This window comes from Trichosurus vulpecula, chromosome 1 (genome assembly GCF_011100635.1).
Source record: "Trichosurus vulpecula isolate mTriVul1 chromosome 1, mTriVul1.pri, whole genome shotgun sequence".
Classification (NCBI taxonomy): domain Eukaryota; kingdom Metazoa; phylum Chordata; class Mammalia; order Diprotodontia; family Phalangeridae; genus Trichosurus; species Trichosurus vulpecula.
The window spans coordinates 146,740,796-146,768,280 of record NC_050573.1 but is presented as its reverse complement, the minus strand read 5'-3'; the positions used below and the strand labels follow the sequence as shown (position 1 = coordinate 146,768,280).

At 40.7% G+C, this 27,485-nt stretch overlaps 1 protein-coding gene across 1 annotated transcript in view; it reads left to right on the top strand.

The window, feature by feature from the left end:
• The window catches only part of VPS13B (vacuolar protein sorting 13 homolog B), a 1,100,792-nt gene that overhangs the window by 1,055,634 nt on the left and 17,673 nt on the right, over positions 1-27,485 (top strand). Inside the window, 3 exon segments of the mRNA XM_036759288.1 lie at positions 9,571-9,689; positions 11,675-12,489; positions 25,762-25,938. Coding sequence (XP_036615183.1) covers positions 9,571-9,689; positions 11,675-12,489; positions 25,762-25,938 — 1,111 coding nt within the window.

The window sequence follows — 27,485 nt, the reverse complement described above, 5'->3', positions numbered from 1 at the left end:
CACATGAAGACTCCAGTGATAGAGTGCCTGCAAGCTCCCAAGACAACCCATTCCATGTCAGGACAGTTCTAGTTGGAAAGTTTTCCCTCTTACGTTAAGACAACACTTTTTTCCTTCCTCCATTGCTGCTAACTTCCACCTATTGTACCTAGCTCACCCTCTGGGATCTAATTTCTCTTGTGTCAGCCTTTCAGTTACTTGGAGATAGATTTCACGTACCCCTAAGACTAAACATTTCTAGAAGAAGCCTCACCGAGGGTCTCAGCTGGTGCTAGTATGTCATTGTCTCCAGTTCTCTTACCATCCTGGCTCTGCCACATACTTCAGCTTTCTTTGACTCAGTTTCCTTAGAAGTAAAATTGGGGGTGGGGGTGGAACTAGATTAGATCTCTGAGATACCTTTCAACTCTTATGTGCTATGACTCTAAATTTGAAATGTTTATGTTGTAAAATCATGGTTAAGACAGAGTCCAACAAACTTTTATTGTCTTCCCTTCTTGTTCTTTCAGTCTTCTTGTAGTCATGGAGACCTGGCTACCTGTAGAAGACCCTCCATCAGTGACCCTTCTTTCTAGTCCTGGACATTCCTTCTTTCATGCCCCCTTACACTGTTGTCTGGAAGGAGTAAGCATGCTTCTTCCTCCCCACGTACTCTTCCAGACCCTGTCTCTGCTGTCATCACTAAGCAACCCTTTCTACTTTAAAGTTCGTTCTGTGCAGATATAGCGAGTGCTTGTGTCAGTTATCTTCTGCCCCTTCATGTCAAAGACTAAGAGTCTTCCTCTGCATCTTTGCAAACCCTTGCCTTTATACAAGAGGACTTATTTTACCTGTTGGTATTCTCTCAAGCGCCCTGGCCTCCCAGTTCATTGTTCTTCTTAACTCCCGTGACCTATTCTTCTTCTGGGCCAGACTTGGTTCATAATGGTTCAGTGGTTCTACCTCAGAATTAGAATGAAATAAGACCCTCCATAGAGTACATAACATTTTAAGAACAACAAAAAAGTTTATTTGACAATAACATGGAAAGGATACAGTAAAGAGAGCAGCATTGATACATTTGGGCACAGCTCCCCACATCTCTGATTAGCTGCGGTGGCATGCCCAGTCAATCTGTAAACATTTATTAGTCACTTCCTATGTGACAGATACTGTGGAAGACTCTGGGCATACAAAGACAAAAATGAAAGTCTCTGCCCTCAAAAGAGCTTACATTCTATCAACATATATATGTATGTTTGTGTACATATATAGATATATTACATGTAGATATGTGTCTGTTATTATCTGAAACAATAGGGATTTTTAAATGGCCAAATTTAAAGTGCTGTGAAGTCATTCTAGACACAAATGAGTCAGAGAAAGGATGTACTTATAATCCCAAACTTGTAAATGGGTTGTGTCCCAAAAGTTTATTTGTAAGTTCATTGTTTGGAAGTCAAGACTATATTTTTTCACAGAAATATGTTACGTATGCTAATTAGTGACCCAGGCCAGCCCACAAAAGCCTATTTAACCCATAATGTACGTAAATAATTATATTTGTGCTGTACACACACACGTGTGTGTGTGTGTGTGTGTGTGTATGTTTTATACGTAGTTGTTATCTCCCACACTAGAATGTTAGTTCATTGCAAGTGGAAATTGTTTCATTCTTTGTCTTTGTAGTCCTAACATCTAGCACTGTGCTTGTCACAAGGTAAAAAAAATGTGTGTGTGTGTGTGTGTGTACACACATATTTTTTGATTGATCTCTTGGTATATAAAATACATCTAGTCCTCTTTCCAGAGGAATTTGACAAACAGACAGACCTACTGATCTAAGTACATCACCATGCCATAAAAGTATTCTAACCCTCAAGGAGCTCCTTGTCCTTCACTCCTCTTCTCTAAGCAGGGGCCAAATACTGTTGATTCTCCTTCTACAGCATCTCTTGAATCCATCCCCTCCTTTCCATTACCATTGGCTCCAACTCCTATTGTCCATTTCCTCATCAGCTCATGCCTGGACTGTTTATTGTACCAGCTTCCTAATTAATCTTCCTTTCCTTTCCAGTGTATCCTTTACACAGCTGCCAAATCGATATTCCTCAAGCATATGTCTGATCATCACCCCACTCTCTAAAGACTTCCTACTATCTTTAGGATAAAATACAAACTTCTGTTTAGTTTTTAAAGCTCTCCACAATCTGCATCTAACTTACTTTTCCAGGCTTATTTCATAGCGCTCCCACTCTGCCTTCTACCTCCCAGCCAAACATGTATTAAGTGCCCAATATGCTTAAGGCACTATGCTAGATGCTGGGAATGCAAAACTGAGAAATGAAAATACCTTGAACAACAATTCAGGGAGCTGTTGTTCTACTGGGAGAATGTGACACGTCTGCAAACTGGTATGTCATAGAGATACAGGCAAGATCTTGACATGGTACTGTAGGAAAGTTTGAGGAGGTAGACAACACTTTTAGCTTTGGAGATCAGGGAATGAACACATCATAGAGAAGGTGACACCAGTTTTGGCTTGTTGGCCTAGATTACCTTTGAAGTCCCCTCTGACTCTGATTCTATAATGCATCAAGTCATCCTGTCAGTTTTCTAACTTGCTTCCTACCTTTGGCATAGTTTAAGTTAAGAACCCCTTCTTCTTATCATCTGAGTCTGTGTAAGCTGTTCCAAGAATTCATTTCTTATCCCCTGAATTTCTACTTTATATCTGCTGTGCTTTGCGGGCTTCCTAATTCTCAGCTGTTTCCTTTGTGCAGAAGAGCTTCATCTCCCATTCCAGTGTGAATGTGACCCCATGTCTACGTGCCAGGTAGAAGCAGGGTCCAGAGGGAGGCCTCAGAGTAGGTACTTTATTGTTCATGGGGTAAGAATGCCAAATAAACCTAAATATAGTTACACATCTGGAACTTCAGCCACTGAAGAGGACCAACAGCCTCCAGCAATGAAAGAGGAACTTTTAAGGTTAAACAACACAGCTTAAAAAGTTTATTATAATAATAATCATTATTGTTGATCACCAGTTTTATGCAAGGTAGTGATTTAAAAAACCTTTCATATATGTAGTCTTTACAGCTTGTAAAATACATACATTATTTCATTTGAACCTTACAACAACCCTACAGGGTAGGTAATATTATTATTCCCACTTTTCAGCTGGAAAAACAGGCTCTAAGAGGTCATATGACCTGCCCAGGGCCACACAATTAGGAAAATGCTTGAGACCTAAACCCAGGCCTTCTTCACTTCAAGTCCAGTGCTCTTTCCACTAGGCTGTTTGTTCTCCATGGAACTAAAATGGGGGCCTTGGCTGATAGAGATGTCAGTAAAACTATGGAATTGTCACTTAAGAGTTTGAGGAAACTCAGATGACATCTTGTCACAGCCACTGCCTTCAGGGAGGTTACAACCTAGTAGCTGACATAAGCACAAAAATAACTTTTAATATTAGGCAAAATAACACAGTGGCTTAGGGAATCCTATATCTCACAGGGAGCCAGAAAGAGGTGGCATTTAACTCACATCCCTTTGAGAGACTGCCACACATCTCAGATGGTAAACTATGCAATAATATGATAGCTAATATTTGAAGAGTACTTTAAAGTTCACAAAGCATTTCACGTTATTTCATGTGATTCTCACAACAAACCTGTGAAGTAGGTGGTATTATTATCCCCGTTTTACAGATGAGGAAAATGAGGCAAGCAGCTGTTAAGTGACTTGCCCAAGTAGTAAGTGCCTGGAGCATAATTCTTACTCAGATCTTTCTGATATGGTGTCAGCAAAATGCAAGTTCACCTCTGATTGTAACTTGCCTGAGAAGTCCTCTGCTTATGTCTGGTCGGAGGTTACCCTGGAGAATTCTAGGCCCAGTTAAAACTTTTAATTCAATTCAACAAATATTGAGTGCCTTCATATAAGCACTTTGTTAGGCCCCCATAGGATGTGTATCACCCTGGGCATGCTCTAGAAGTCTGGGAGCAATCTACGTAACAGTTTCAGAAAGTGGATACATATAATTTAAGGCTCTTTGAAGCAGAAGACTCTCATCTAAGCTAACGTAGACTCACACAGTAGTGAACAAAGTAGGGGAATTTGCCCAAGTCTCTCAAAGCCAACCAGCCTCAACACCTCAAAAAAACACCTTTTTGCTTTCAAAGTGTAGCCTTTGTCACTTGGAATTCCCTGGAATCTTTCTCCCCTCTAGGAAAACTGCTTGAGAAGTCTAGAAGTGACCACCAATGCTTTCCCTTTAGTACATTCTTTTAGAAACTTTAAAAAGAGCTTTCTTACCAGAAAGAGGTATGTTCTAAGCTTGTGCCTTCAGAAACAGTCTGTGACACTTGGTGCTAGAGAGGACATTTGAAAAGGATTTTGCATCACTATATAAGTTGTCTTCAGTTTGTACCAAAATATGAAATTCATACTTTTAAGAAATTGTCAGGTATAAGCCTATTATAAATATAATTGTGTACATATAGTTCCATAACCTGATAGACAAAGCAGAGTGAGCAGCGCAAAGAGTGCTGAGTGCTGAATTTGCAATCAAGCCAACAAGCATTTGTTAAGCATCTACAATGTGCTGGGAAATGCTGAGCACTAGAATCAAAGGCTCTGGGTTCGGATCTAAGCTTGGCTGCTTGTAACTGTTGTGACCTTGAGTAGGGAACTGAATCTCTCTAGGCCTTGATTTCCTCATATCTAAAATGAAGTTGACCTAGTTCAGGGGTGGGGAACCTGGGACCTCGAGGCCACATGTGGCCCTCTAGGTCCTCAAGTGCAGCCCTTTAGCTGAATCCTCAGCCTAGCGGGCCACATGTGGCCTCAAGGCCGCAGGTTTCCCACCCTGGTCTAGTTGATCTCCAAGGTGTTTTTCTAGCTCTAAATCTATAATTTATGAGATAGTTGCTTCAAACTTCAAAAGATCCGTGGTTTAATCAGTATACTCCCTTTCCTGACATACATCATAACCCCTCCATGCCTTGGAAAGAAATTTTATGGGCTTGGATGACCAAAATAATTTAGCATGTGATGACCTCATAATGATGATGAATTTGTCTTCCTTCACCTATATAATCCTTAGACTGCACAAATAGAATCTATTGTTGACCTCGAATTGGAGCCTTCCTGTCTATCTGTAGGCATAGAACCTTCAAGACTTTATAGTTTGTCAACAGAGTCTTTGAGGACTTGTGACCCTCTCCACACCACAGTGAGGTATCAGAAGAGGATTTGAGTGGACTGTTGGCCATTTTGCCACACTGAATAGGGTGGTGTTCCTGCCTGATCTGATTGTAGTCTAAAAAAGCTTTTATTGATCTAAAAGACCAAGAAAACAAAAAGAAATGGATGTTTGCCAAATACTCCTTACTTACACTTTAAGAAGGTTATGTTAGTTTCCAGTAAATGTACATAATAGTCCCACCAGTTGTTCAGTGGATAAGACACTTCCAAATGAACGAGGCATAAATAGCCAAACTTAGGTTGTGACCATTCAGGCTGGCAGCATTAATTATTTCTGTTTTACCTGACTGGAAACTGTGTAGTGGACCTCATGTCCATCCAAAAAAAGTTGGATGTTCATAGAGAGTGTCTCTTTTGCTTTTCTAGTTGGTTGATATTCTCTTTGTGAAAAACATTGCTCTCACCAGGCAATGCCAGTGATTTCAGTTTAGAAAGGTGGCTATATCTGGCTTCCCTCATGATAGGTGAGTGTAGTGGTTAGACAGCTAAGAGGTAGGAGTCAGGTTCTATCTCAGGCTACCAGAATCCTTCTGGGGGGACCTGGCTGTAGGTACATAACTTCTGTTCCTGATTTTTTTGTCCATCAACTAGAGATGGTAATACATGTTAATGAAATGGGAGGTTACATACCAGTGGAAACATTACCATGATTAAACCCAGTTCTCCTGGGCAGAGAGATTGAAAAGATCTGGCTCTACGTCTTAAAGCACATAACTGCCACAAAAGAGTATACAGTGGCTATGCAAACCACACCATGCACCTCGTCCTCCTCCCCTAACAGCCATGAGGGGGCCCAGAAGTAGGACTAGGATCCCCAAGCCATGTACTTTTTGCCCCACAGGACAAGGAAAAGTAATGTGTTGGGAAACTGCACCATTTGGGCTTAGCCTTTCAAACAGCGGGCTGGCATTGAGTCACTCACCAGAGTCAGAGCTAACACTTGGACAAGAATCAGACATTCACAGTGGTTGAAAACATGCTTGTTTATACTTCCATACAGGGCAACAAAACAGAGACAAAGAACTTTAGTATTTATAGCAGTATGTATACCAGCTTTATAAGAAATGTAGGACCTAAGAACATGGCAGGGAAAGGGATGTGATAAGGAAGATCTTTCATTTGGGATTTAGGACAATGAAGGAATGAAAGGAAGAGATGCTCTATATGACACTTAGGATGTCCACAAGCCTGAATCATCTCACTTTGTTTTCTCCCTTCGTTTGTTATCTGAATCAAATGGAACCCCATTTTTTGACACATTAATATCACTCGTTCCGTAAGATCTGAAGGTCAAGTTTCCTTAAAAAAAAAAAAAACTTTTAAATATCTTTTTTTTTTCACATTGCCTTCATTTCTAAACAGATCCTTCCCCCTTCTCCTCTGCAGAGATCTCCTGTAACAAAGAATTTTTTTAAAAGAGGAAAAAATAAAAATTCAGCAAAACTAATAAACACATTAACAGAATCTGAAAGTATAAACGGTAGTCCACACCCACATTCCCTAGCTTTTTCAAAGAAGGAAAGGGGTATTTTTCCTTTCTGTTTTTGTTTGTTATAGTTATTGTGTATATTGTTTTCGTGGTTCTCTTTACTTCACATTGTAGCAATTCATTTCTTTCTGTGCTTCTCTGTGTTCTGTATATCAATCATTTCTTGCCACACAGTAATATTCCATTACATTCATGTACTGCAGTTTGTTTTGCTTTTCCTCAATCAATGGGCATCTACTTTGTGTCCAGTTCTTGGCTACCATAAAAGTGCCACTGTAGATAGGCTGTATACCTAGTAATCGGTTCTGTGGATCAAAGGGCATGGACATTTTAGTCACCTTCTTAGCCTTATTTCATGTTACCTTCCAGAACGATTTCCCAATTTTACCAATAGTGCATTAGAATGCCATCTTCATAAAGTGCCTCCAACATGGACTATTCTCATCTTTTCTTATCATTGCCAATTTTCTAGGTGTACAGTAAAAACTCTGAGTTGTATTGATTTGTATTTTTTCTTATTAGTAATTTGGAGCTGTGTTCTCAATATTTTGCAGTATATCCTTTGAGAAATATTTGTTTATATTCTTTGAGCTCTTATCCATTGGGGAATAACTCTGGGTCATATATATTTGTTTTAATTCCCTATATAGCCTGGATAACATGCCTTATCAGAGATATTTGGTACAAAAATTATTTTTTTTCCAATTGACAGCTTCCCTTGAAAATTAAATTTCAGCATTTAGATCAGCACTCAGAGGTTTTCCTCCTATTCCAAAGCCCCAAGCCTAAGACTTAACTTTTATATTCAGAATATTCTATGAGGACTTCTCTAACTCCAAAATCCATTGTATTCTCCTGGGAATATAGATCAATTTGGTGACACATGGGGCTATATAGAGTATTATGTAAAGTCTTCCTACCTGTATCACTTTTGCCTGAAATGAGAGAAACGTCACTGGCAGTTTTATGTAGTATATAGTAAAATAATGAACTATTCAAACAGATTTGTGTTCCAGTTAGTTTGGATAGTCCCACCAAAGATGTGGGCAGCTAGATGGCACAGTGGAAAGAAGCAGGCCTGGAATCAGGAAGACCTGAGTTCAAATCTGGCCTCAGACACTAGCTATGTAACCCTTCCTGGGCAAGTCACTTAACCCTGTTTGCCCCAGTTCCTCATCTGTAGAATGAACTGGAGAAGGAAGTAGTAAATCACTCCATTGTCTTTTCTAAAGAAAACCCCAAATGAAAGACCCCAAATGAGGTAATGAAAATTTAGACATTACTGAAACAATTGAACACACCTGCCGAAGATGTAGATTACAACCTATACAGGAAAAGCCTGTCCATCCTGTGGGACTCTTGTTCATGTCGTCTCATAAATTCTCTATGTGGATCCAACCAAAATACTAGATGCCTTCCTTGCTTTTTACTGACATCTTGGAGGAAGGAGAAGGGAATAAGCATTTATTAAGCACTTATTATGATTATACATTCCTGTTTTGTTTTAAGATGGCCGAGTAAGCTCTTTTTTCTAAGACATTTGTTTCTCTAACCAAACCCACATAACAAATTTCATTGAATTCAACCAGTTCAAAAAGTATTTAACAAGTATCTATTATGCACAAAGCACTTACCTAGCCATATATTTTTTAATGCACAAAATATATCCATCTGAAAACAGATTGGTTGCCATTTTGTTTAAAAGTAGAAATTTAACTGGACACACATATACTTTTTAGTACCAAAGTTCTGTAAAATCAGTCAACTTCTAAGAATGCTGTGACATGGAATAGCAACCACAAAAATACTAAATGGCCAGTTGAGACAGAGACTACACTTCAAAACCATGTTTAGCCTATGTCATCTAAATGTCTAGTAGTGGCATTATTTCTTGGTTCTTTGACTTCCCTATAGTGTGTTCCCTATACTTCTTCCTTTATTTGATATTTGGACATTGACTCGACTTGATTCTGTTAGCCTATCCATGATAAAGGAGCCAAATAAGAACAGAAGTCATACTGCAAATTTTCAAAGATAATTCTTCAAACCCTGTATACATCAGTCCTTTTCCTTGGCCCCGGTAACCTGATTGGGAACATAGTGTCCCTGGGGTTATTTTTCAGATTATCCAGTGCTATTTTCAAACATCCATTTTATAGCATTAGTATTTAATGTTGAAAGGACATCTGTTCTGCTGGACTCTGACTTCCCACAACTATTGGTTTGGTTGGTTTTTTTTAAAGCATTTGTCTTCTTTCTCATGGACTCTGGCTAAAAACGCTAAATTTTTGACTCAAGGCAAATAAAACTTCGCACTCATCTGACTTTCCTATACCATGTCATTGTCATCGGGGAGGCTAATAAAGTCTTGCTGGTAGGTTTTCCTTTCAGTTTTTGGCACCTCTCAGAATAGAAGGGCGGCCCCGAGCTGGTTTGTCAGCACTCAAAGAACCCTGAAATATCCTGTAGTTAAGTTTCAAGCACTAAGTTTGTTTTTCTTCCAGGAAGATTCATATGCTCACAAAAAGTTGTAGGGCCAAGCTCCACCCCAATCAAAATGTATTTGCCAGCCCCAGAGAAGCAAGGGATGAAGAAGCTCATGCCCCCCTCATCCATCATTTTTTTCCACCAAGAACCTTACAGCTGGATAATAAAAATCTGGATTTGATATTTTTTTTCATTTGCAAGTCAACTGAATAGCATGTCCACATGGATACAGGGAAATGTAAGCAGGAAGTGCCCATGGTATTAAATCAGAATGTGAGATGATGAAAATTATCCATTTCAGTAGCATTTCCTGCCTTTTATGTCAACATGTGAATATTCTTTTTTAGGTTTTGTTCTTAACTGGTTTTGGCTATGTGTATGTGGATATCATTCATGAGTGTGGCACAGTAATAATAACAATGGCCCCAGAAGGAAAAGCAGAACCAATCTTAACCAATGCCACCAGGTATGTTTAGTTTTTCAGTAGTTGAATAGCATGACTTCCGATTGTAATGCAGCTTATACATAGTATTTTGTTTTTCTTTGTTGCCCCTATATGTGTTTACACATCATGTTATAACAGATAAAGGGCTAGCCTCAGTCGGGAAGACCTAAGTTTAAGTCTTGTCTCTGATACTTATTATCCATGTTTATTTAACTCTCCAAGATTGTAAGCTGCAGACGAATTTCTCATTGCATCATGGGGAGAGTTTCTACCCAGGAGCTCTTTATATTTATGATGTCCTAGATCCAAACTTCTTTTTCAACTGCCATATGGCCCCACCACCCCAGAATGGCTTTTAGTTAAAGGTTATATAATGCATAATAGAGTATAGTGCTATTATCAATTGGATAACATTTACAACTGATTACAGTAAAATGACCTCGTGTACCAAGTAAAATTCATCTGTGATGAGTTTCGCAAGCTGCTTAACAAATTAGAGTTTACATACTTGCCGTATATACTTTGGCACAAGGTACAAATTAACCTTTGTTTAACCATATGTCTATGTGGCAGTTTGGAATTATAAGTTAGATTCCATAAATATGAGGGACACAACGAAAATAGAAGTATTTACCAGCAAATTTTCTAGGATATGTTTTCTTCCCCTGGCCACTTTTTTGCTACCAGAAGAACATGTTTTAAAGATACAAAATGTGAACTTTGAAGAGTTGTATCTTAACATATGCTTACCTTTTTTTAAGCAATTTGCTTTTCTTCTATAATATCTCCTAGTTCACAGTTTGTGTTCATTCAGACCGAGGTGATTTTAACCTTTACATTCCGTATAAAGAAAACGGAGTAGAAAGGACATTAGTATAAATACTTTTGGAAGATAAATGCTAAATTACCTAAAAGAACAAAATTTTAAATACCCATAAGCATTTTATAATTATCTCTTTATGTGGAAGCTTTTACAAGCTCATTTTGAATATTTCAAAAATTTTTAAAGGAAGTTTCCTAATGTAGCTATAAGGCATAAATGAATTAGCCCAGCTTAAGTATGTATATGTGCCGAAGGACTTATATACATGTATGATCACAGTATCACAGAATTGAAAAGAATCTTAAAGGTAACAATAATACTAGTAATTACAGTTACATAGTGCTTTATCATCCTCTCATCTCCATCCTCTCATTTCATAGTATTGGGGCCTTGAAAAGGGAAATATAATAAAACTATGTTTTTTATTAAAATTTAAAATTTTTACTAATTCAGACTGATACATCTTTAATCCAAATTAGAGGAATTTGACTCTATTCTAAATTTACACTCTTGGTTCCATTATTCCCCTTTTATAGAAGTCTTGTTTTTAATACTTGAAACTGTTGTCTTCAAGAGATTATGCAAAAATGCATGTGTTCCTAGGCTTGCATTAGTGCTATAGTTGTGCTGATCAATACCCTAGAAAGTTGGCCAGTTTGTCACTGAACAGATCACCTAGTAGCTGAGCAAGGTCATCATGGTTAGCCACACAAAAAAATATTCCTTCATTCCAAAAACAGCCTAGGTTACTAAAGAGAAGACTTGCGTTTTCAAAACAGGAAAGGAGTAAACAGCAACCGCTCCTGCAGCCTATGATGAAATAGAAAAAAAGGAGCTATTTGGAAGGAGTGTTAAGGTTTTTGTGTTATCACATTCTATGCGTCCTCAGCTTTGTGCTCTATGATGAGCATGACAATGAATAAGTCTGCATGACCTAGAAGAATGTGAAAGTAAAAACATGGTGTTGATAAAGAATTGCATAGAAAGACACAACAGGAACTCATAACAGTCCCATTGGGAATATTTCCCATTGCTGTTGGGGTGTGACTGGCTCAATCTAGACACAATGTACCAACATTTGTGCTCTTGTTTCATGTGCAATCTTGTGTCACATCAGGAGGTGTTTGGTGAAGAATTGTCATAAAATGGGATAATCATTTTTTTTCTTTTTTTTTTCATCTAGGACTCTGGGGAAGAGTGTTACACTAAAAGTGTTCATCACTCAGTCGAGTCTTGCAGTATTTGATGATCTCACCCACCACAAAACATCATCTGAGCTTCTGCGGCTCACGCTGGATAACATTTTTCTGAACATGGAACCAGCGGCCAGCTACCTCAGAGCCCTACCTCTTGAAGGGGCTGCTACAGGACTCCCACAGCTTTACAGCCTGGAGGTCTTCTGTGGAGACTTTCAGCTGGACAATCAACTCTATAACAAATCCAACTTCCACTTTCCTGTCTTGGTCTGCCAGGGAGAAAAAGTGGAAACTATCCAGTGGTCCAGAATGCATAATCTCCTCATATCTAGCAAAGATTTGGAAGACTATAAAGAAAATTGCTTTATCAAACTTTGTATCACCTTGTCTGAAAAACAAAACTTCCTGTTTGATATTAATGAGTTTAGTTTTGAACTGAAACCGGCCAGGTTATATGTAGAAGACACATTTGTTTACTACATCAAAACTCTCTTTGATACTTATCTTCCCAACAGCAAACTGGCTAGTCATTCTAAGAGACACTCGGACCTCACGCAGCTGTTGCCTGAGCAAGTCAGACAGCACGCTAAAGCTTTAGTCAATCCAGTGAAATTAAGGAGACTGGCCATCCAGCCAGTGAACCTCTCAGTCAGTATCCATGCATCCCTGAAGCTGTACATTGCTTCCGATCACACGCCTCTCGCCTTCTCCCTATTCGAACGAGGACCCATCTTCACAACTGCCAGGCAGCTCTTCCACACTCTGGCGATGCACTATGCTGCTGGGGCTCTCTTCAGAGCAGGTGAGTGCAGCAAGCAGGGGCTTCCTCACACAAGCCTTCCCTAGTCCTGCCTCCCAGACTCAATCAGTGAGATTCCACAGGATACTTTTCCCAATCCCCTTAGTTGTTATTGAGTGTTCCTTCCCTCCTCAAATGACATGTTGTATCCTCCCTTCTTTCCCCAGTAGAATACAAGCTTCTTGAAAGCAGGGACAGCTTGGTATTTTGTCTTTGTTTTCCCAGAATCTGGTGCCCGACATATTTGTTGTTATTTAGTTGTGTCAAACTCTTGTGGACCATAGTATGCCAATGCTGTCTATGGGGGTTTTCTTGGCAAAGATTCTGGAGTGGCTTGCCATTTCTTTCTCCTGTAGATTAAGGCAAACAGTGATTGAGAGACTTGCCCAGAGGCACACGGCTAGTAAGTCTCTCTGAACTCAGCTCTTCCTGACTCCAAGCCCAGTGCTCTATCCACTGAGCCACATAGCTGCCTGATATATGGTGGATGCTTAATAGATGCTTATTGAATTTGATTAGATTAGATCAGGAGTGGGTAACCTGTAGCCTCAAGGCCACATGTGGCCCTCTAGGTCCTCAAGTGCAAACCTTTGAATCCAAACTTCCCAGAACAAATCTCCTCAATCAAAGGATTTGTTCTGTAAAACTTGTACTTAGTCAAAAGGTCACCCCCAAGAACCTAGAAGGCCACATGTGGCTTCAAGACCACAGGTTCCCCACCCCTAGATTAGATCCTACCACGTGCCAGAATCATCACTCAGTGAAAGGTAGAAACTTGGGCAAGACCTTCACTATTTCAGGTCACTAAAGGTAAGGTGAAGGCATTTGCTTTACTACTCCAGCCCACTAACTAATACTCTAGTGCAGCTCAGAAAATTAACACAGGTCCAGTACTCCTGGGACTAAAAGAAACCATATTCTAGGTCAGCTCATTTTATAGGATCATGGATTTAGTGTTACAAGGAACTAGTCCTTAGAGATCATCCATACCAATCCCTTAATTTTACAAATGGGGAAGTTGAGACAGAGAGAGGTGACATAGTTAGCCCCCATTCTCAGAGGGAGTCTATGCACTTCCCATGACATGAAGGAGGTTTTCTAAGAAACTAAAATTTTAGCCTACAGTAGTAAAGTCAGTAAAATGACTGTTCTCAGTGGTCATCATCACTATGAATGGGAGGACCACTGGATCATTAAGAAATTTTGTGGGACAAAAGAGTAAACTTGCCCCCAAAACACAGAACTCATAGTTGCCCAAATGCTTTAATCTCTTGGCCTGTACGCAAAGCTGATCCATAACAAAATGAGCGGTCATTGCTCTTGGCCAGAGAGCCTAAGTAAAAATGGTTCTCTGTAAAGCTGATCAATAGTAACTCTTTCAGCAGACCTCCTATTCATTGAAAAATCATTAATACATTTCTGAAGTGATTAATGTGAAGCTTAGGGACAGTTTACTGACTCAGGAAAATCTGGCTGAAAAATTATCTCATAAAGTTGTATATTATTTGAATATGAGTACAAAATGTTATCATGAGCTAAAAGATAAGTGATGGTTTCCTTCAGACACTGGGTCTGTCTGCAGGCCAGTGTGTCCATGGGTTTCCAGAGTACATTGTATCATGGTACTCAGAATCACAGCTTACATTCCTAACAAGACCTCTCTGGGAAAGCCATTGCAGTTTGATAGTCTGCTTCCACATGTTTTTGTGACTGTTAGACAAGTACATCATCCAAAGTTGGCTTATGGATCCTTTTTGCTAAGAAAACAAAGGAACTATTCCCTCATCAGGGAGAACTAATAGATAAAAAAACTTAATAGCAAATGACATAGAGAATAGAGGAGACAGCAAGACTTAGTTTCAAGGCCTACATCATATATATGACCATCCCAAGTCACTTAACCTTTTGATACCCTAATTATCTAAGATGAGCTATTGATCTACATCTGGTGGAGCAATTTTCCACACTGGAAGTTCCTAATAACTCTACAGATTTAGACCAAAAAAGCGTTATATTTATATACACATACGTGTGGGTCTGTATACATATATGAGGGTCTGTATATATATGTATATATACACACAAACATATACAGACAGTTCTTATTTTATATAAGTGGACCATTCCGTAGACCTCTACGTAATTATGTAATACAGTTTTGCCAGAGACTTCGGGAAGGGGAGAAGGGAGGTAAACAAGAAGGGGACTGGCACACAGTTCAAGGACACATGGGGGCCAGGGGCAGAGAAGCTAGAGCAGTAGGAGGAACACGGCCAGGGCCAGTCACGTGAGGGCCTAGCCAGAACCAAGCCAGCCACAGACATAGACGAGAGGATGGGCAACATGGGGGCCAGGGACATACACATAATACCTGGGCACTGATGGACAGAAGACAAACACTTGGGGGCTTGACAAGCCAGTGGTTGGGCAGAGCAGGACAAAGGTCTCCTCTCTCATTCAAGAGGTCTCCAGACAAGCTACCAATATGGTGGTGGCACAGGTGACAGTCTCTCCATGAATCCTTTTTTCTGCTTTCATTTGGAGAGTTTGGTTTTTTGTTTGTTTGTTTTTTTTGAGCACAGTACCATACAGTAAAGTTAACATAGGTGGTTTTTCTTGGAATGCATATTTCTTTCAGAATTCTTTACATAAAGTCAAAATTGCATAATAACAAATTTAAAGCAAGAACTATCTGTACACATATATAAGTATATGTACATGTGTATATACTAAAGAGAGACAGACAGATAGTATAGTTTGAATGTGTTCTCACAATTACGAAATATAATAGCAAGGAAGTGGTTGCCATATTTTTAAGATTACCTTTTTCCCATTTAGTTAGTTCTGTCTAGAACTTTGAATTTGCAAATGCCAAGATCATGGGTAGATTCCCTGTGAGCCTGATGCTTCGATGACTTGTGTAAAAACAGTAAGGAAAACATTTTATTCTGTAAAATTAAAAATTTATAAATAAGCAACTGACATCCTAAATTTAAAAGACTGAAGAGTCCTTAAGCAATCACAGAAACTCTTGTTACTGGAACACAGGGGTAAAAAGGTAGATGAATTAACTCATACTAATGTTCTTGAAAGTGTATTGTTCATATCAGATCAGGTAAATGCCAAGTGGAAGTTCATGTCTCTGTGGGGTTCTGGCCTAAATATGGCCTTTAGAAACACTAACTTGCAGTATTCAGTAATATTACACCATAGGCCACATGCTGAAAGAGTTTCCTTTGGGTGTTTGGTCATGTGTGTTGTTTTTCTTAATTTGTTTTTAATGCTGATATTCTGTTGAGATGTCTTTTAATTCACTCCAAATACACCGAACTATTGCTGCCCCAACCTCATCCCTCACAGAGACCAGCAACTCTAATGTTGCTAGGGGGCCAGTTTGTTTGGTTACATTGGACATGTTATCAGGGAAAACCTGTGTACAATTTGGAAGAGTTCCAGAAGAAAGCAGTAAATAAAGGAGCGGGAAATAGACAAAATAAATTCAGTTTGTGGACCATCATGTAGAAACAGCTAAAGATGAAGGGCAACCCCAAAAGTAGGTGAAGGGCTAGGAAGTTAGTTTATAAGTGGATGTGAGTAGCTGTTTCCCATCTAAGGGAGCTAAGGGAAGAGGGACTGGGGCCCAGATTGTAGCAGAATCAATGGTGATGGTTATAAATATTGTAGTAGATTCTTGAGGGGAACAGGCAGGTGGAGAAGCAGGAAGAAACAGAGCAAGTTCCCCATCCCACAGTTCTTCCAAACATGTAGAAAATGCACCAGACCAAAAAAAAAATCACGAGGCAACTTTCCAGCCTAGGTCAGCATAGGGAGACAGACAGAGAGGTCTGTGGACAATGGAGATGAGGTCTGGAGTAGATCAAGCCACAGCATTCCAGTGCAGAGAGAGCCTACATATCCATGCAAGATGAGGTCCCAAAGCCAGCACAGAGAGGCTCCATGGAGGGTGCAGGAACTAGTGCCTACTGGCAGCTCTGTAGCTTACTACCCAATTGTGGATCACAGATCCAGGGAGGACTCCAAAGGGTATTATGTTGTTCCAGCCTCAGATACTTCCTAGCAGAGTGACCCTAGACAAGTCACTTAACCTCAGTTTCCCTCAATTTCCTCAATTTTAAAATGGGGATAACAGCACCCACCTTGCAGGGTTGTTGTGATGCTCAAATGAAATAGTATTTGTAAATCACTTAGCATGGTGCCTGGTACATAGGTGACACTATGTAAATGCTTATTCCCTTCTCTTCCCTAGGCATTTACATAGTGTCACCTATGTACCAGGCACCATGCTAGGGTCACTCTGCTAGGAAGTATCTGAGGCTGGATTTGAATCCAAAGCTTCCTGACTCCAGGCCAAGAATTCTATCCAGTGTACCACCAGCTGCCCCGGGGTGGCATTCCAGGGTTAGGAGTAGTCACAGACCCTAAGCTGTATATTGAGAGCAGCAAGTTCAGAAGCAAGTAGCAACTGTACGGCTTATGCCCCAGGAGTGTATCAGGGTCTCAATTCCAGCTCTTAGCCCAGTCCAAAACAAAGAAATAACCAGGGCAGGAATCCCCCAAGGGAAGCCCACAGTTATTTCACTGAACCATCAGAGCTTCTAACCCAGCTGAGGCCAGCAGCAGTCTACTGTCACTCAGATCCAAACCTAGGTCAGGAACTCACAAGGGTCAAACCAGGGGGGGAGCAACCAGATTCTGGTCAGACTACTTTGGGAGCGCTGATAGCTTGCAAATCCCCAGCCTGAGATGTCCCTGAGATCCTGGAACAACATAATACTCAAAACTCCGAGAAAGCAGCACCAAGAGCAGTTCAGACCTTCCTCCTGAAGTTTATAGAACCAAGCCCTAACTTCAAGTCTGAAATACAGACATAAGATGGAAGAATGAACAAATAAAAAGGGAATTGCACCATTAAAAACTTATATAATTGGGACTTTCAAGATACTATCTGAGAAAAAGTAGATGACTCCAAAACATCTACAAGCAAAGCCTCAGGTCAAACACAGCTTGGGCATAAATCCAACCAAAAGTGATTTGTAAGTCACTTTTCTAAAAGACATGAAGCAAGAATTTTAAAATTGTTTTTATTAATGAAAAGAGAGTGCTAGAGGGAAAAGAAATAGGGGAAAAATGAAAACTATGGAAGAAAGAACTAGAAAGGGAATTAACAACTTGGCACTTGGTACAACTTGCCCAAGCCACAAACTCCCTGAAAATTAATGGATCAAATAGAAACAAATGGCTCCATGAAACAATAAGAAATATTAAAATAAAGTCAAAAGACTGGAGAAAAAAAGAAGAAAATATAAGGTAGGTGATAGCAAAAAACAACTGACCAGGTATTAGGGAGGAAAAATATAAGAATCATTGGCATACCTGAGTGTGATGATCACAAAAGAGCCTAAGTATCTCACTTCAAGAAATCTTAAAAGAAAACTGTCCAGATTTCTTAGAACTAGAAGACACAGTGAAAACAAACAAAAAAAATCCACTGGATATCTCCTGGAGAAAGAGGAAGGAAGGAAGGTTTTTCCCAAAATCTAGAGCTTCCAAGTCAAAGAAATAAATGCAGCTAAGAGCCAGAAAGAAAGCATTCAAGTACTGAGAAGCCACAGTGAAAATTCTACACAATTTAGTAGCCACCACCATAAAAGCATGGAAAACTTGGATTACAGTATTCCAGAAGGCAAAGGATATAGGCTTACAGCCAAGAATAATTTACCAAGCAAAATTGAGCATAATCCCACTGGGGGGAAAATGGACCTTTAATGAAATACAGGACTTTCGAGCATTCCTGATGAAAAGACCAGAGCAGTATAGAAATGTTGAAGTTCAAGTACAGAAATTAAAAGAAACAGAAATACAAAGGAACAATCATAAGTGACAAAACAAGGATAAAGTGATTATACTCTAATATGAGGAGATGATACATGTGTCCCTTGTGAATCCTATCATCATCAGGGGTCATAGAGAGAGTCTAAGTAGACAGAAGGCCTGGGAATTGGTTTTGTCATCTGTCTTGATGATCTAAAGAAGAATGAAAAGAGAAGGGAAGACAAATATACTAGAGGAGGAAGGGAAAGGAAATTTAAAGAAAATTTTCTCACATGGAGCGTACAAATAAGTCTATACAAACAAAGGGGAAGGGAAGGAGAGACTGACATTTGAACCTCATTCGCATCAGAACTGATCAAAGGAGAGAATAATATGTGTGTGAGAGCACACACACACACACACAAACACACACACACACGCATGATACAAAAATACATTTCACTCAGCTGGGAAATAGGAGGGAAAGGGGAGAAGAGAGAGTTAGAGTGAGGATAGATTAAGGGAAGGATTAGTCCTGGGGGCAGGGGGAAGAACTCTTTTTTTTCACAATTGATAGATATTTTTATTAATCATCTTCAGATAGTCTGATGTTTCTGCTCTATGTCTTTTAGTTACTAATAAAATAAATTTTCCCTTTCGTGTTCTTTGACATTTCAACAAATTAAATGGAGCATTAGATATGATCCTCTCCAGGACAAAAGGAGAAAGAAGTCCTTGTGACTATTTAATTAGGTACCATAATTATGTTCAAATCACTTTCTAAGGCAACTGGCCGTGGAACTGTTTGTTTTCATTTGTTTATGAGTTTTTGTTGTTGTTTTAAATAGTATTTTCCCCCCAGTAACATGTTAAGACAATTTTTATCATTCATTTTTTACAAGATTTTGAGTTCCAACTTTTTCTCCCTCATTGCTTCTCGTCCCCTTTTCCAAAAATGGTAGGCAATTTGATATAGGTTTTACATGTGGTGTCATGGAAAACATATTCCCATATTAGTCACAGTTGTGAAAGAAGAAACAGATCAAAAGGAAAAAAACACAAAACAGAATAAAGTAAGTGAAAAAAATATGTTTCGACCTGCATTCAGAGTCTTTCAGTTCTTTATCTGGATGTGGACAGCATTTTCCTTCCTGAGTCCTTTGTATTTGTCTTGGATCATTGTGTTGCTGAGAAGAGCTGAGTCTTTCGTAGTTGATCATCATACAATGTTGCTGATACTGTGTACAATGTTTTCCTGGTTCTGCTCTTTTCATTTTGCATCAGGTTGTACAAACCTTTCCAGGTTTTTCTGAAATCTGCCTGTTCATCATTTCTTATTGCGTTACATTTGTATAACATAAACTTGCAATGCCTGGGAATTGAACCTGGGCCTCCCACGTGGCAAGCGAGAATTCTACCACTGAACCCCCAATGCTTCTCCTTCTTCTCTCCAAAGGATGGTAAATTTTGAAGGCCAGAAGCTGCCCATTTAACTTGAGGTTTACTGGCTAGATTTCTTTTTTCCATCCTTCTTTCCTTCCTTCCGTCCTTCCTTTTTTCCACAAAACTTTAAACCCAGTTCACTCAGAAGCTCATGAATAGGTCCCTGCCCAAGCTCCACTTAATGGCTGCATTTCGGGGCCTTCTAGCTTAAAACATTAACTGTTTCTCTTTGGAACAGCAACCCTGAAGGTCTTCCTTGATTTTTTTTTTCCTAAATAAAGGGGCCATCCCTTGACTTGCTTCTTAAAGAGGCCTGTTCACTGAATGGGTGGTACCTCACTCCAAGATAGTACATGAAAAGGCCTGAGCCTAAAAGGGCCAGGGTCTCCCATTGCATCCTGGGTCATCTCCATTCATCCTGATGAATATCAGGTCACTGGATCCCAATGGCTCTGGAGAAGAAAGTGTGGCTGGTGACCTTGCACGGCCCTCCCTCACTCAAATCAAGGTCAGCCGTAAGTCATGCCATCATTTCCCTTATGTCATGGCCCTCTTCAAAAACAAAGGACAAACGCACAACAACAACAACATTCATATACCACAGCTTGTTCGGCCATTCCCCAACTGATGGGAATCTCCTCAGTTTCCAATATTTTGCCACCACGAAAAGGGTTGCTATAAATATTTTTTACACATGTAGTTCCTTTTCCCTTTTTTACGATCTCTTTGGAATACAGACCTAGTAGTGTTATTGCTGGATCAAAGAGTATGCACAAACTGCTCTCCAGAATGGTTGGATCAGTTCACAACTCCACCAACAGTGCATTAGTGTCCCAGTTTTCCCATATCCTCTCCAACATTGATCGTTTTCCTTTTTTGTCATATTAGCCAATCTGATAGGCGTGAGGTAGTGCCTCAGAGTTGTTTTAATCTGCATTTCTGTAATCAAAAGTGATTTAGAGCATTCTTCATATGTTTATAGATAGCTTTGGTTTTTTATCTGAAAACTGCCTACTCATATCCTTTGACCATTTGCCAACTGGGAAATAGATCATACTCTTATAAATTTGACTTGGTTCTCTATATTTTTGAGAATTGAGTCCTTTATCAGAGACATGTACTGTAAAGGTTGTTTCCCAGCTTTCTGCTTCCCTTCTAATTTTGTTTGCATTGGTTTTGTTTGTACAAAAGCTTTTTATATTAATATATTCAAAATTACCTGTTTTACATTTTGTAATGCTCCCTATCTCTTGTTTAATCATTAATTCTTTCCTTCCCCATAGATCTGACAGGTAGACTGTTGGCCAGTTGTACTTTTTAAGGAGTTGCTTTCTTTGGTGGATTTTTGTATCTCCTTTTCCATTTCGCCTATTCTACTTTTGAAGCAATTGTTTTCTTTTTCCAAGCTGTTGACTCTTTTTTCATAATTCTCTTGCATCACTCTCATTTCTTTTCCCAGTTTTTCTTCTATCTCTCTTACATGATTTTTAAGCTCCTTTTTGAGTTCTTCTGTGAGTTCTTTCTGGGCTTGGGACCACTTCCCATTTTACTTTGGGGTTTTGCCCATAGTGACATTCTTGTCCTCTTTTGAGTTTGTATCTTGATCTTCCCTGTCACCATCATACCTTTCTATGGTCAGATTTTGTTGTTGTTGTTTTTGCTCATCTTTTTTGGCCTTTTTGCTTTCTTTCAAATTTGAACTCTGCTCCATGGATGGAAGGGATACTGTCTTGGGCTTCTTGTGCCAGGACCTGAAGGCCCTGGCTGTTTGCCTGGTGTTGCACTGATGTTGCCCTGAGTCCCACAGGGGACCCTTGTGTCTGGTGCTGCACTGAGGGGATGGGGGGTGAGAGGGTGACAGGGCCAGAGGGGTCTGGCAGCTTACCTGGTGTTGAGGGTTCTAGGGCTGGTGTCTGGCATGTGCTGAGGCCAGTGGGGTGTTTCTGCATTTCCCAGGGGATATACTGCCTGTTTGCTTAGGCACCCACAGGGTTGGCATCTACCTGTTTGCCCCAGGCTACACTGAAGCATGTGGAGGTCTGGCTGGTAGAGGTTACCTTTTTGCCTGGGGCTTTGCTAAAGCACATGGGGTTCTCAGAGCTGGAAGCTGTTCATTCCTCTGACTATGCTAAGGCACAAGGAGGGGTCCTAGGGTTAACATTTGCCTGTTCTACTGCACTGGGGCTCAAGATTGAACACTGGTTTGCTGAGCTGGGCCTTCCTGCTGGCTTGCTGGGATACTTCCTGTCCTGGACTGTGCTCCCCTTTTACCTGAGTGAGACAGATCTTTCCTGCTGATCTTCCAAGTTTCTCAGGCTCAAAGATTGTTTCACCCTGTCTTTTTGCTGTTTCTGCTGTTCCAGGATTTGTTCTGAGGCACTATTTTATAGTTGTTTGGAGGTGAATATAAGAGAGTTACAGTGAGTTACTGCTTAGTCCACCCTCTTGGCTTCCAGAAGAGAACTATTAACTAAGGATGTACAGAAATCTTCATAACTCTTTTTTGGGTGGTAAAGGATGAGACTGTGACCATATGACTATGCATGTTTATAGCAGTGGTTTTGTTTTTTCTTTTGTTCTCAACTGGGAAAGGGAGACAAAGCTAAAGAACAACACTGAGAATAGAATTAAGCAGACATTGATCAAGGTGGTGAGTAAAAGAGGTAGTATTCTGAGGTATATCTTCTGCCTCCAAATCTAGTGCCTTTCTCCATTATACTAGCCACACTGCCCTTTGGAGGTGGGGGGGGGCGGGATGGAGGATAGGGAGGTAGGGCGAAAATCCAGTGAGTTAGGAAAGCTCCCTAGTTGAAGAAGGTCTTCATTCTTGTTGGCAAAGCAATGACCTTTTGGGTCATTCTTCTGGCCTTTGACTGAAGAGATGACACTTAATATAGCTAGTTTCATTGTAGGAGCAATCAGTGGTCATAGTTATATCTCCAGGTTGAAAATTCTGTAACTGAGGAAATGGAATCAATCAACCTCTACTTATTAAATCAGTTTCTGCATTTGTAAAAATGAGGGGATTGGACTAAATGACCTCAGTAGTCCCCTCCAGCTCTCATCTATGGGCCTGTGGTTTTTTCAGGAACAATTTAGGTGTGGTCTGGAATGAAGGAGAGTGAACCATGTGACCTCCTGAAGTCCCTTTCCATACTGTGATTCAGTTCTGTGGGAAGCCAAGCAACATACCACATTCTTGTACCATTTTTTAATAGAATTTGCAATGGAGTAAGTAAAAATAATGTTCATTCTTTGAGGAAAATAATTAAGGAAATGATGCAGGGCAGAGAAAATAAGCTTTTCCCCCTCAAGTACATCCTGCCTATTACTAGTTTTCCTCTGTGAAGCCACTGAAATATAACAGGCAACTAATTTCTTGTCTTTTTGAGATCTCCAGCCAGTCATTCATTGAGCTATGTAAATTTGCATTCACTACTGTGTGTAAAGCATCCAGGCAGTTTTAGTAGTGATAATACTAGGTGATAATAATAATACTTATATAGAGGTTTAAAGTTTACAAAGTGCTTTATAAATAATACCTCATTTGAGCTGAACAACCCTGTGAGGCAGGTACTACTGTAAATATTAATCTCCTTTTTGCAGATGAGAAAACTGAGGGTAATGGAAGTTACACACCTTTCCTATGGTCATACAAATAAGTAATTTTTGGAGGAAGCATTCATACCTAGGCCTCTTTTGACGCAGTATAGCCCTGAGGAACTTGAGGGAGCTAGAACCACCCTGTTTGGCCACTGGTATAGTTGTAATAGAGAAGGACCTTCATTGCAAGGTCATGTGGTTAGAATGATAAGGGATCTTCAAGTTCACCTCATCCAATCTTTTGTTTTACAATGAGGAAAATGCAGCCCAGAGAGGATAAATAACCTACCTAGTGATGGTCACCCTGGCAGTAAGTAGCAAAGCCAGGATTTAATAAAAATAATAATAGTTGACATTTATGCATCACTTTAGGGTTTGCAGAGGACATTATATACCTTATTACAACCCTATGAGGTTTGCCATACAGGCATTATTTTTACTGTTGACAAAACTCAGACTCAGAGACAACGAACGACTTGCCCAGCTTACCCAGACAGTTAAGGATCAGAGATGAGACATGGACCCGGGTCTTCCTGACTTAAAGTCCAGCATTGCGTCCACTGTACCTGACCCCAAGTTCCACATCCTTTACCTAGTGATTTGGCTGAGACTGTAATAGTTATGATGTCTGCTCTCACCCATTCCCTCCTTGCTGGAAAAAGGCTGGGCCCCACCGAGGAGTGGTCATGGTCTTAGAATATATCTGCTCACCATTGGTGACTCTATGTTTGAATCACAGGTTTGGAAAGAACATTGAACAATTTTTGTTTCATCCCCTTACCACACCTAGATGATACCAAATAGATATCAGGATTTCTCATGTTTCATAGGGTCATAGGGCTTCCAGGGTGATAGGGACCTTCCTTAACTACCTTCAAGGAAGGAGATTCTCAAGTTTGCCTCAGCTGTTCTCCTTCATAGTCTTTATAAACCTCACCTTCAGGAAATCTCTTTCTACATTGACCTAAGTCTTAGAATTTTTGTCTTAATATTCCTTGAAAGAATGAGAATTAGGCCAGGGTTCAGCTTTAGGGATGTGGATTTTTGCTTGGCCAGAGCAGGAAAAAAACTGGGTCTTCCATGCTGTTGTAGTGGTCTTTGAATTTCCACTCTCAGGCAGCACTGTGGTAGGCACTGATTTCAAAGCCAATTGGAACTGGTGGTCAGTTCCAAAGCGTTCAGTCCACTCTCAACCTCTCCCACAGAAGAGTTTTTAATTCTGCTCATTTCCTAGTTCAAAGGAGCACTAGGGCAGAAGTGCTGAGAAGCCCTGAGCCATTTGCTTTTGTGTGAGCCTCTGCAGGAGGAAAATGAACAGCCTAGAGTCTAAGCTCCCAGCAGCCTAGGGTAACAGTAAGGGCTCACGGCCCTTCCTTCCCCCTCCCACCCCTCTCCCCCGGAGTCTGCAGAAAGAGGGAGGCTAGGAAGCTTGTTGTAGGAGTCTGTGTCATAGGTCCTCTCCCGCTGGCAGTTAGGAACACTCCTTCTGGGCTTGGAATCAGTAGAACTGAGGCATCTGCAGCATCGTTACTGAATCTTCCCATTGCTGTCAGAAACTGCAAGTACTGTACCTCCTTCTGCGCCTTCCAGTCTTCCATTCCCCCAGGCTTTCAACCCTGAATCCTCATCTTCAGGGGGGAGGGGGAGGTCCAGGGTTTATTCTCCAAACCAGCTTTCCCACAAGTCCACTTAGCCCAGCCAGCAGGCCAACCCCTGGCAGGCCTGTGTTTAAATAGGAAACCAGATCCAAGGATACCCCTCTTGGGACATTCACAGGGAATACTCCCCTCTGACTAACCTAATCAGTATGTAGATGTCACTGATGTTTATACAACTGAAGCTGGGGGGGGTTGAAGGGGATTCATTTGTCTGGCCAGAGCTCAGTTCCAAAGCAAAGCACTCAGCTTGGTCCGATAGGGGGAGATTAAAAATAACTCTTCCATCCTTGTCAAAAGTTTGCATCCCCTTTTGTAACACCCCATTAAGCAATCAACCTCCTCGCCTGTATCCTAGTTCGCTGGCAGCACTACTGCGTAGGCTTTTCACAGCACGCAAAAACCTCCCGCAAAAGGAACCGACACCCTTAGCCCTCAGCTGGCTGCTAGAACCCAGCCTCCCCAGGAAGACACGCACTAGACTTTTAGCAGGAATACGGGAGGCTCATGCAAGGAAGTCATATTAAAGCTATTTGTGAGGTTGCCAGAGGGATTTCTTTGATTTATAAAGTATGAAAGATTGCCATTTATGAATTCACAAGCGAATGAGTTACTGCCTGTATTGTGCTCCCTAGAAGCTCATTATGTTATGAATCCCAGTGTGAAAACTGAACGGGCTGCTTTTGTCACCAGTGTATAAAGTACTGCCTGCAAATGACCTTTGTCTTTTTGCTCCACACAGGCTGGGTGGTGGGCTCTCTGGAGATTCTCGGCAGCCCAGCTGGCCTGGTCAGAAGCATCGGGAATGGCATCGACGACTTCTTTAGGCTTCCCTACGAAGGGCTGACGCGAGGCCCCGGGGCATTTGTCAGTGGAGTTTCCAGAGGGACTACATCCTTCGTAAAGCACATTTCCAAAGGTGGTTCATGGTTACATAGATGCCTCATTTTTGTTCCTTCCCTTTTCCCTCTTTTTTTTTTTAAATTTTCAAGAACGTGTTAAATTCTGAACCACACTCAGGTGGCCTCTAGCTTTGCTTGGCTTGTTAGCTCTCATCAAAATGTTGGATTTGTAACCAAGCCTGTCTATAATATCTCAAGTATTCAGCAGAGCACGTCCTGCCTGGAGTGTGTGCTAGGAGGCTTCAGAACTTTAAACCTCCCACTGGGGAAACCAAGGTTGGCTCTGCTGTTAGGCCTTGTGATAAATACAGAAATATTAAAGGTGTTCAGGACTGCTGCACAGCATCAGAAATCCTACACTCTATTGCCTCATCATATTTATTATTTTTTTCAATGTAGATACAGTTGTCATAGCTTTTGTAAGTATGTGGATACGTTTTGACGTGAAAGCAGATTGGGATGTAAAACATAACTGGCCTTTCCTAAGCAAGACACAGAAACAGTGCCATCTTGCGGTCAAGACCCCCAGGAACAAAGCCTGCCTCTGCTGGCCGCCAAGCTGGGAATGCTGATGCTGGCCAGGGACACAGATGCCTGCAGAGGGAGGAGGGGCTTCAGTTTTCTTTCTTTCTTTTTTTTTTTAAACTAACCTGGGTTCACCCCTTCTGTGATGCTAAGGTCAGGGCTAAAATGACTTGGGTTCCAGCAAAGGACATCTGAGCTCGTCCCTCGTCCCCACTTCCTCCTCAGCAGGAGCTAGGCCAAACAGAACAAAAGGCTTTTCACCCCATAAAAGTAATTTTGATTTGGGAAGTGCTACAGAAGACGACAAGGAACTGTAGGGACTACCCCACTCTGAGTTAGCTAAGGCTATACAATATCTCAAAAGTGGGCATGGGTATAAGATCGCAGATTCCAGGCAGCTTGAGGGAGGGAGAAAAAAGGGAGCAGGTTAGACATACTCAGCCCTAGGGAACCCACAGTAAACTGGTGAGGACTGTGAACTTTGCAGAGAATTGCCAGATGATTCACTGGTGGATTTTTCAAAACTTCCAAAGCTCCGGTAGTTAGTGTTTGTATTGTTTCAGCTTCAAAATAAAACCACCACCACCTCCCAGATTTGTCCTAACCACAGGACTAGCATCAGCATCCCAGGTCTTTATTTTGTAAGGATGGGCTTTCTGCACTGACTCTCTCCTTCCTCCTTTAGCAAGGTCTATTTCTTTTTCCAGTTGCTAGCAAAGGTGCAGCTGCAGGATAACATGGAGCCAGCCCCCCCCCCCCCCCAACGGATGGGATAGTTTTCCTGTGATGTTTACTGAAGCATTAAGTTTTGTTCATTGAGATGTATGCACATTTCCTCAGGGGAATTCTAACTTTTCCAGAAAGAAACAGAAATGGCCTTTCTGGGGAGCAAAAGAATCGTGACTTTTCCATGATTTGTTCCCTTGATTTTCTTCACATTCTTTTCAGTTAACATCCTGCATTCTCAGTGGCACAATCAGGATTTCCTTAGCCTGTCAAATGATGCCGTTTAGTGTCTCCCTTTATTATGACTAAAGCA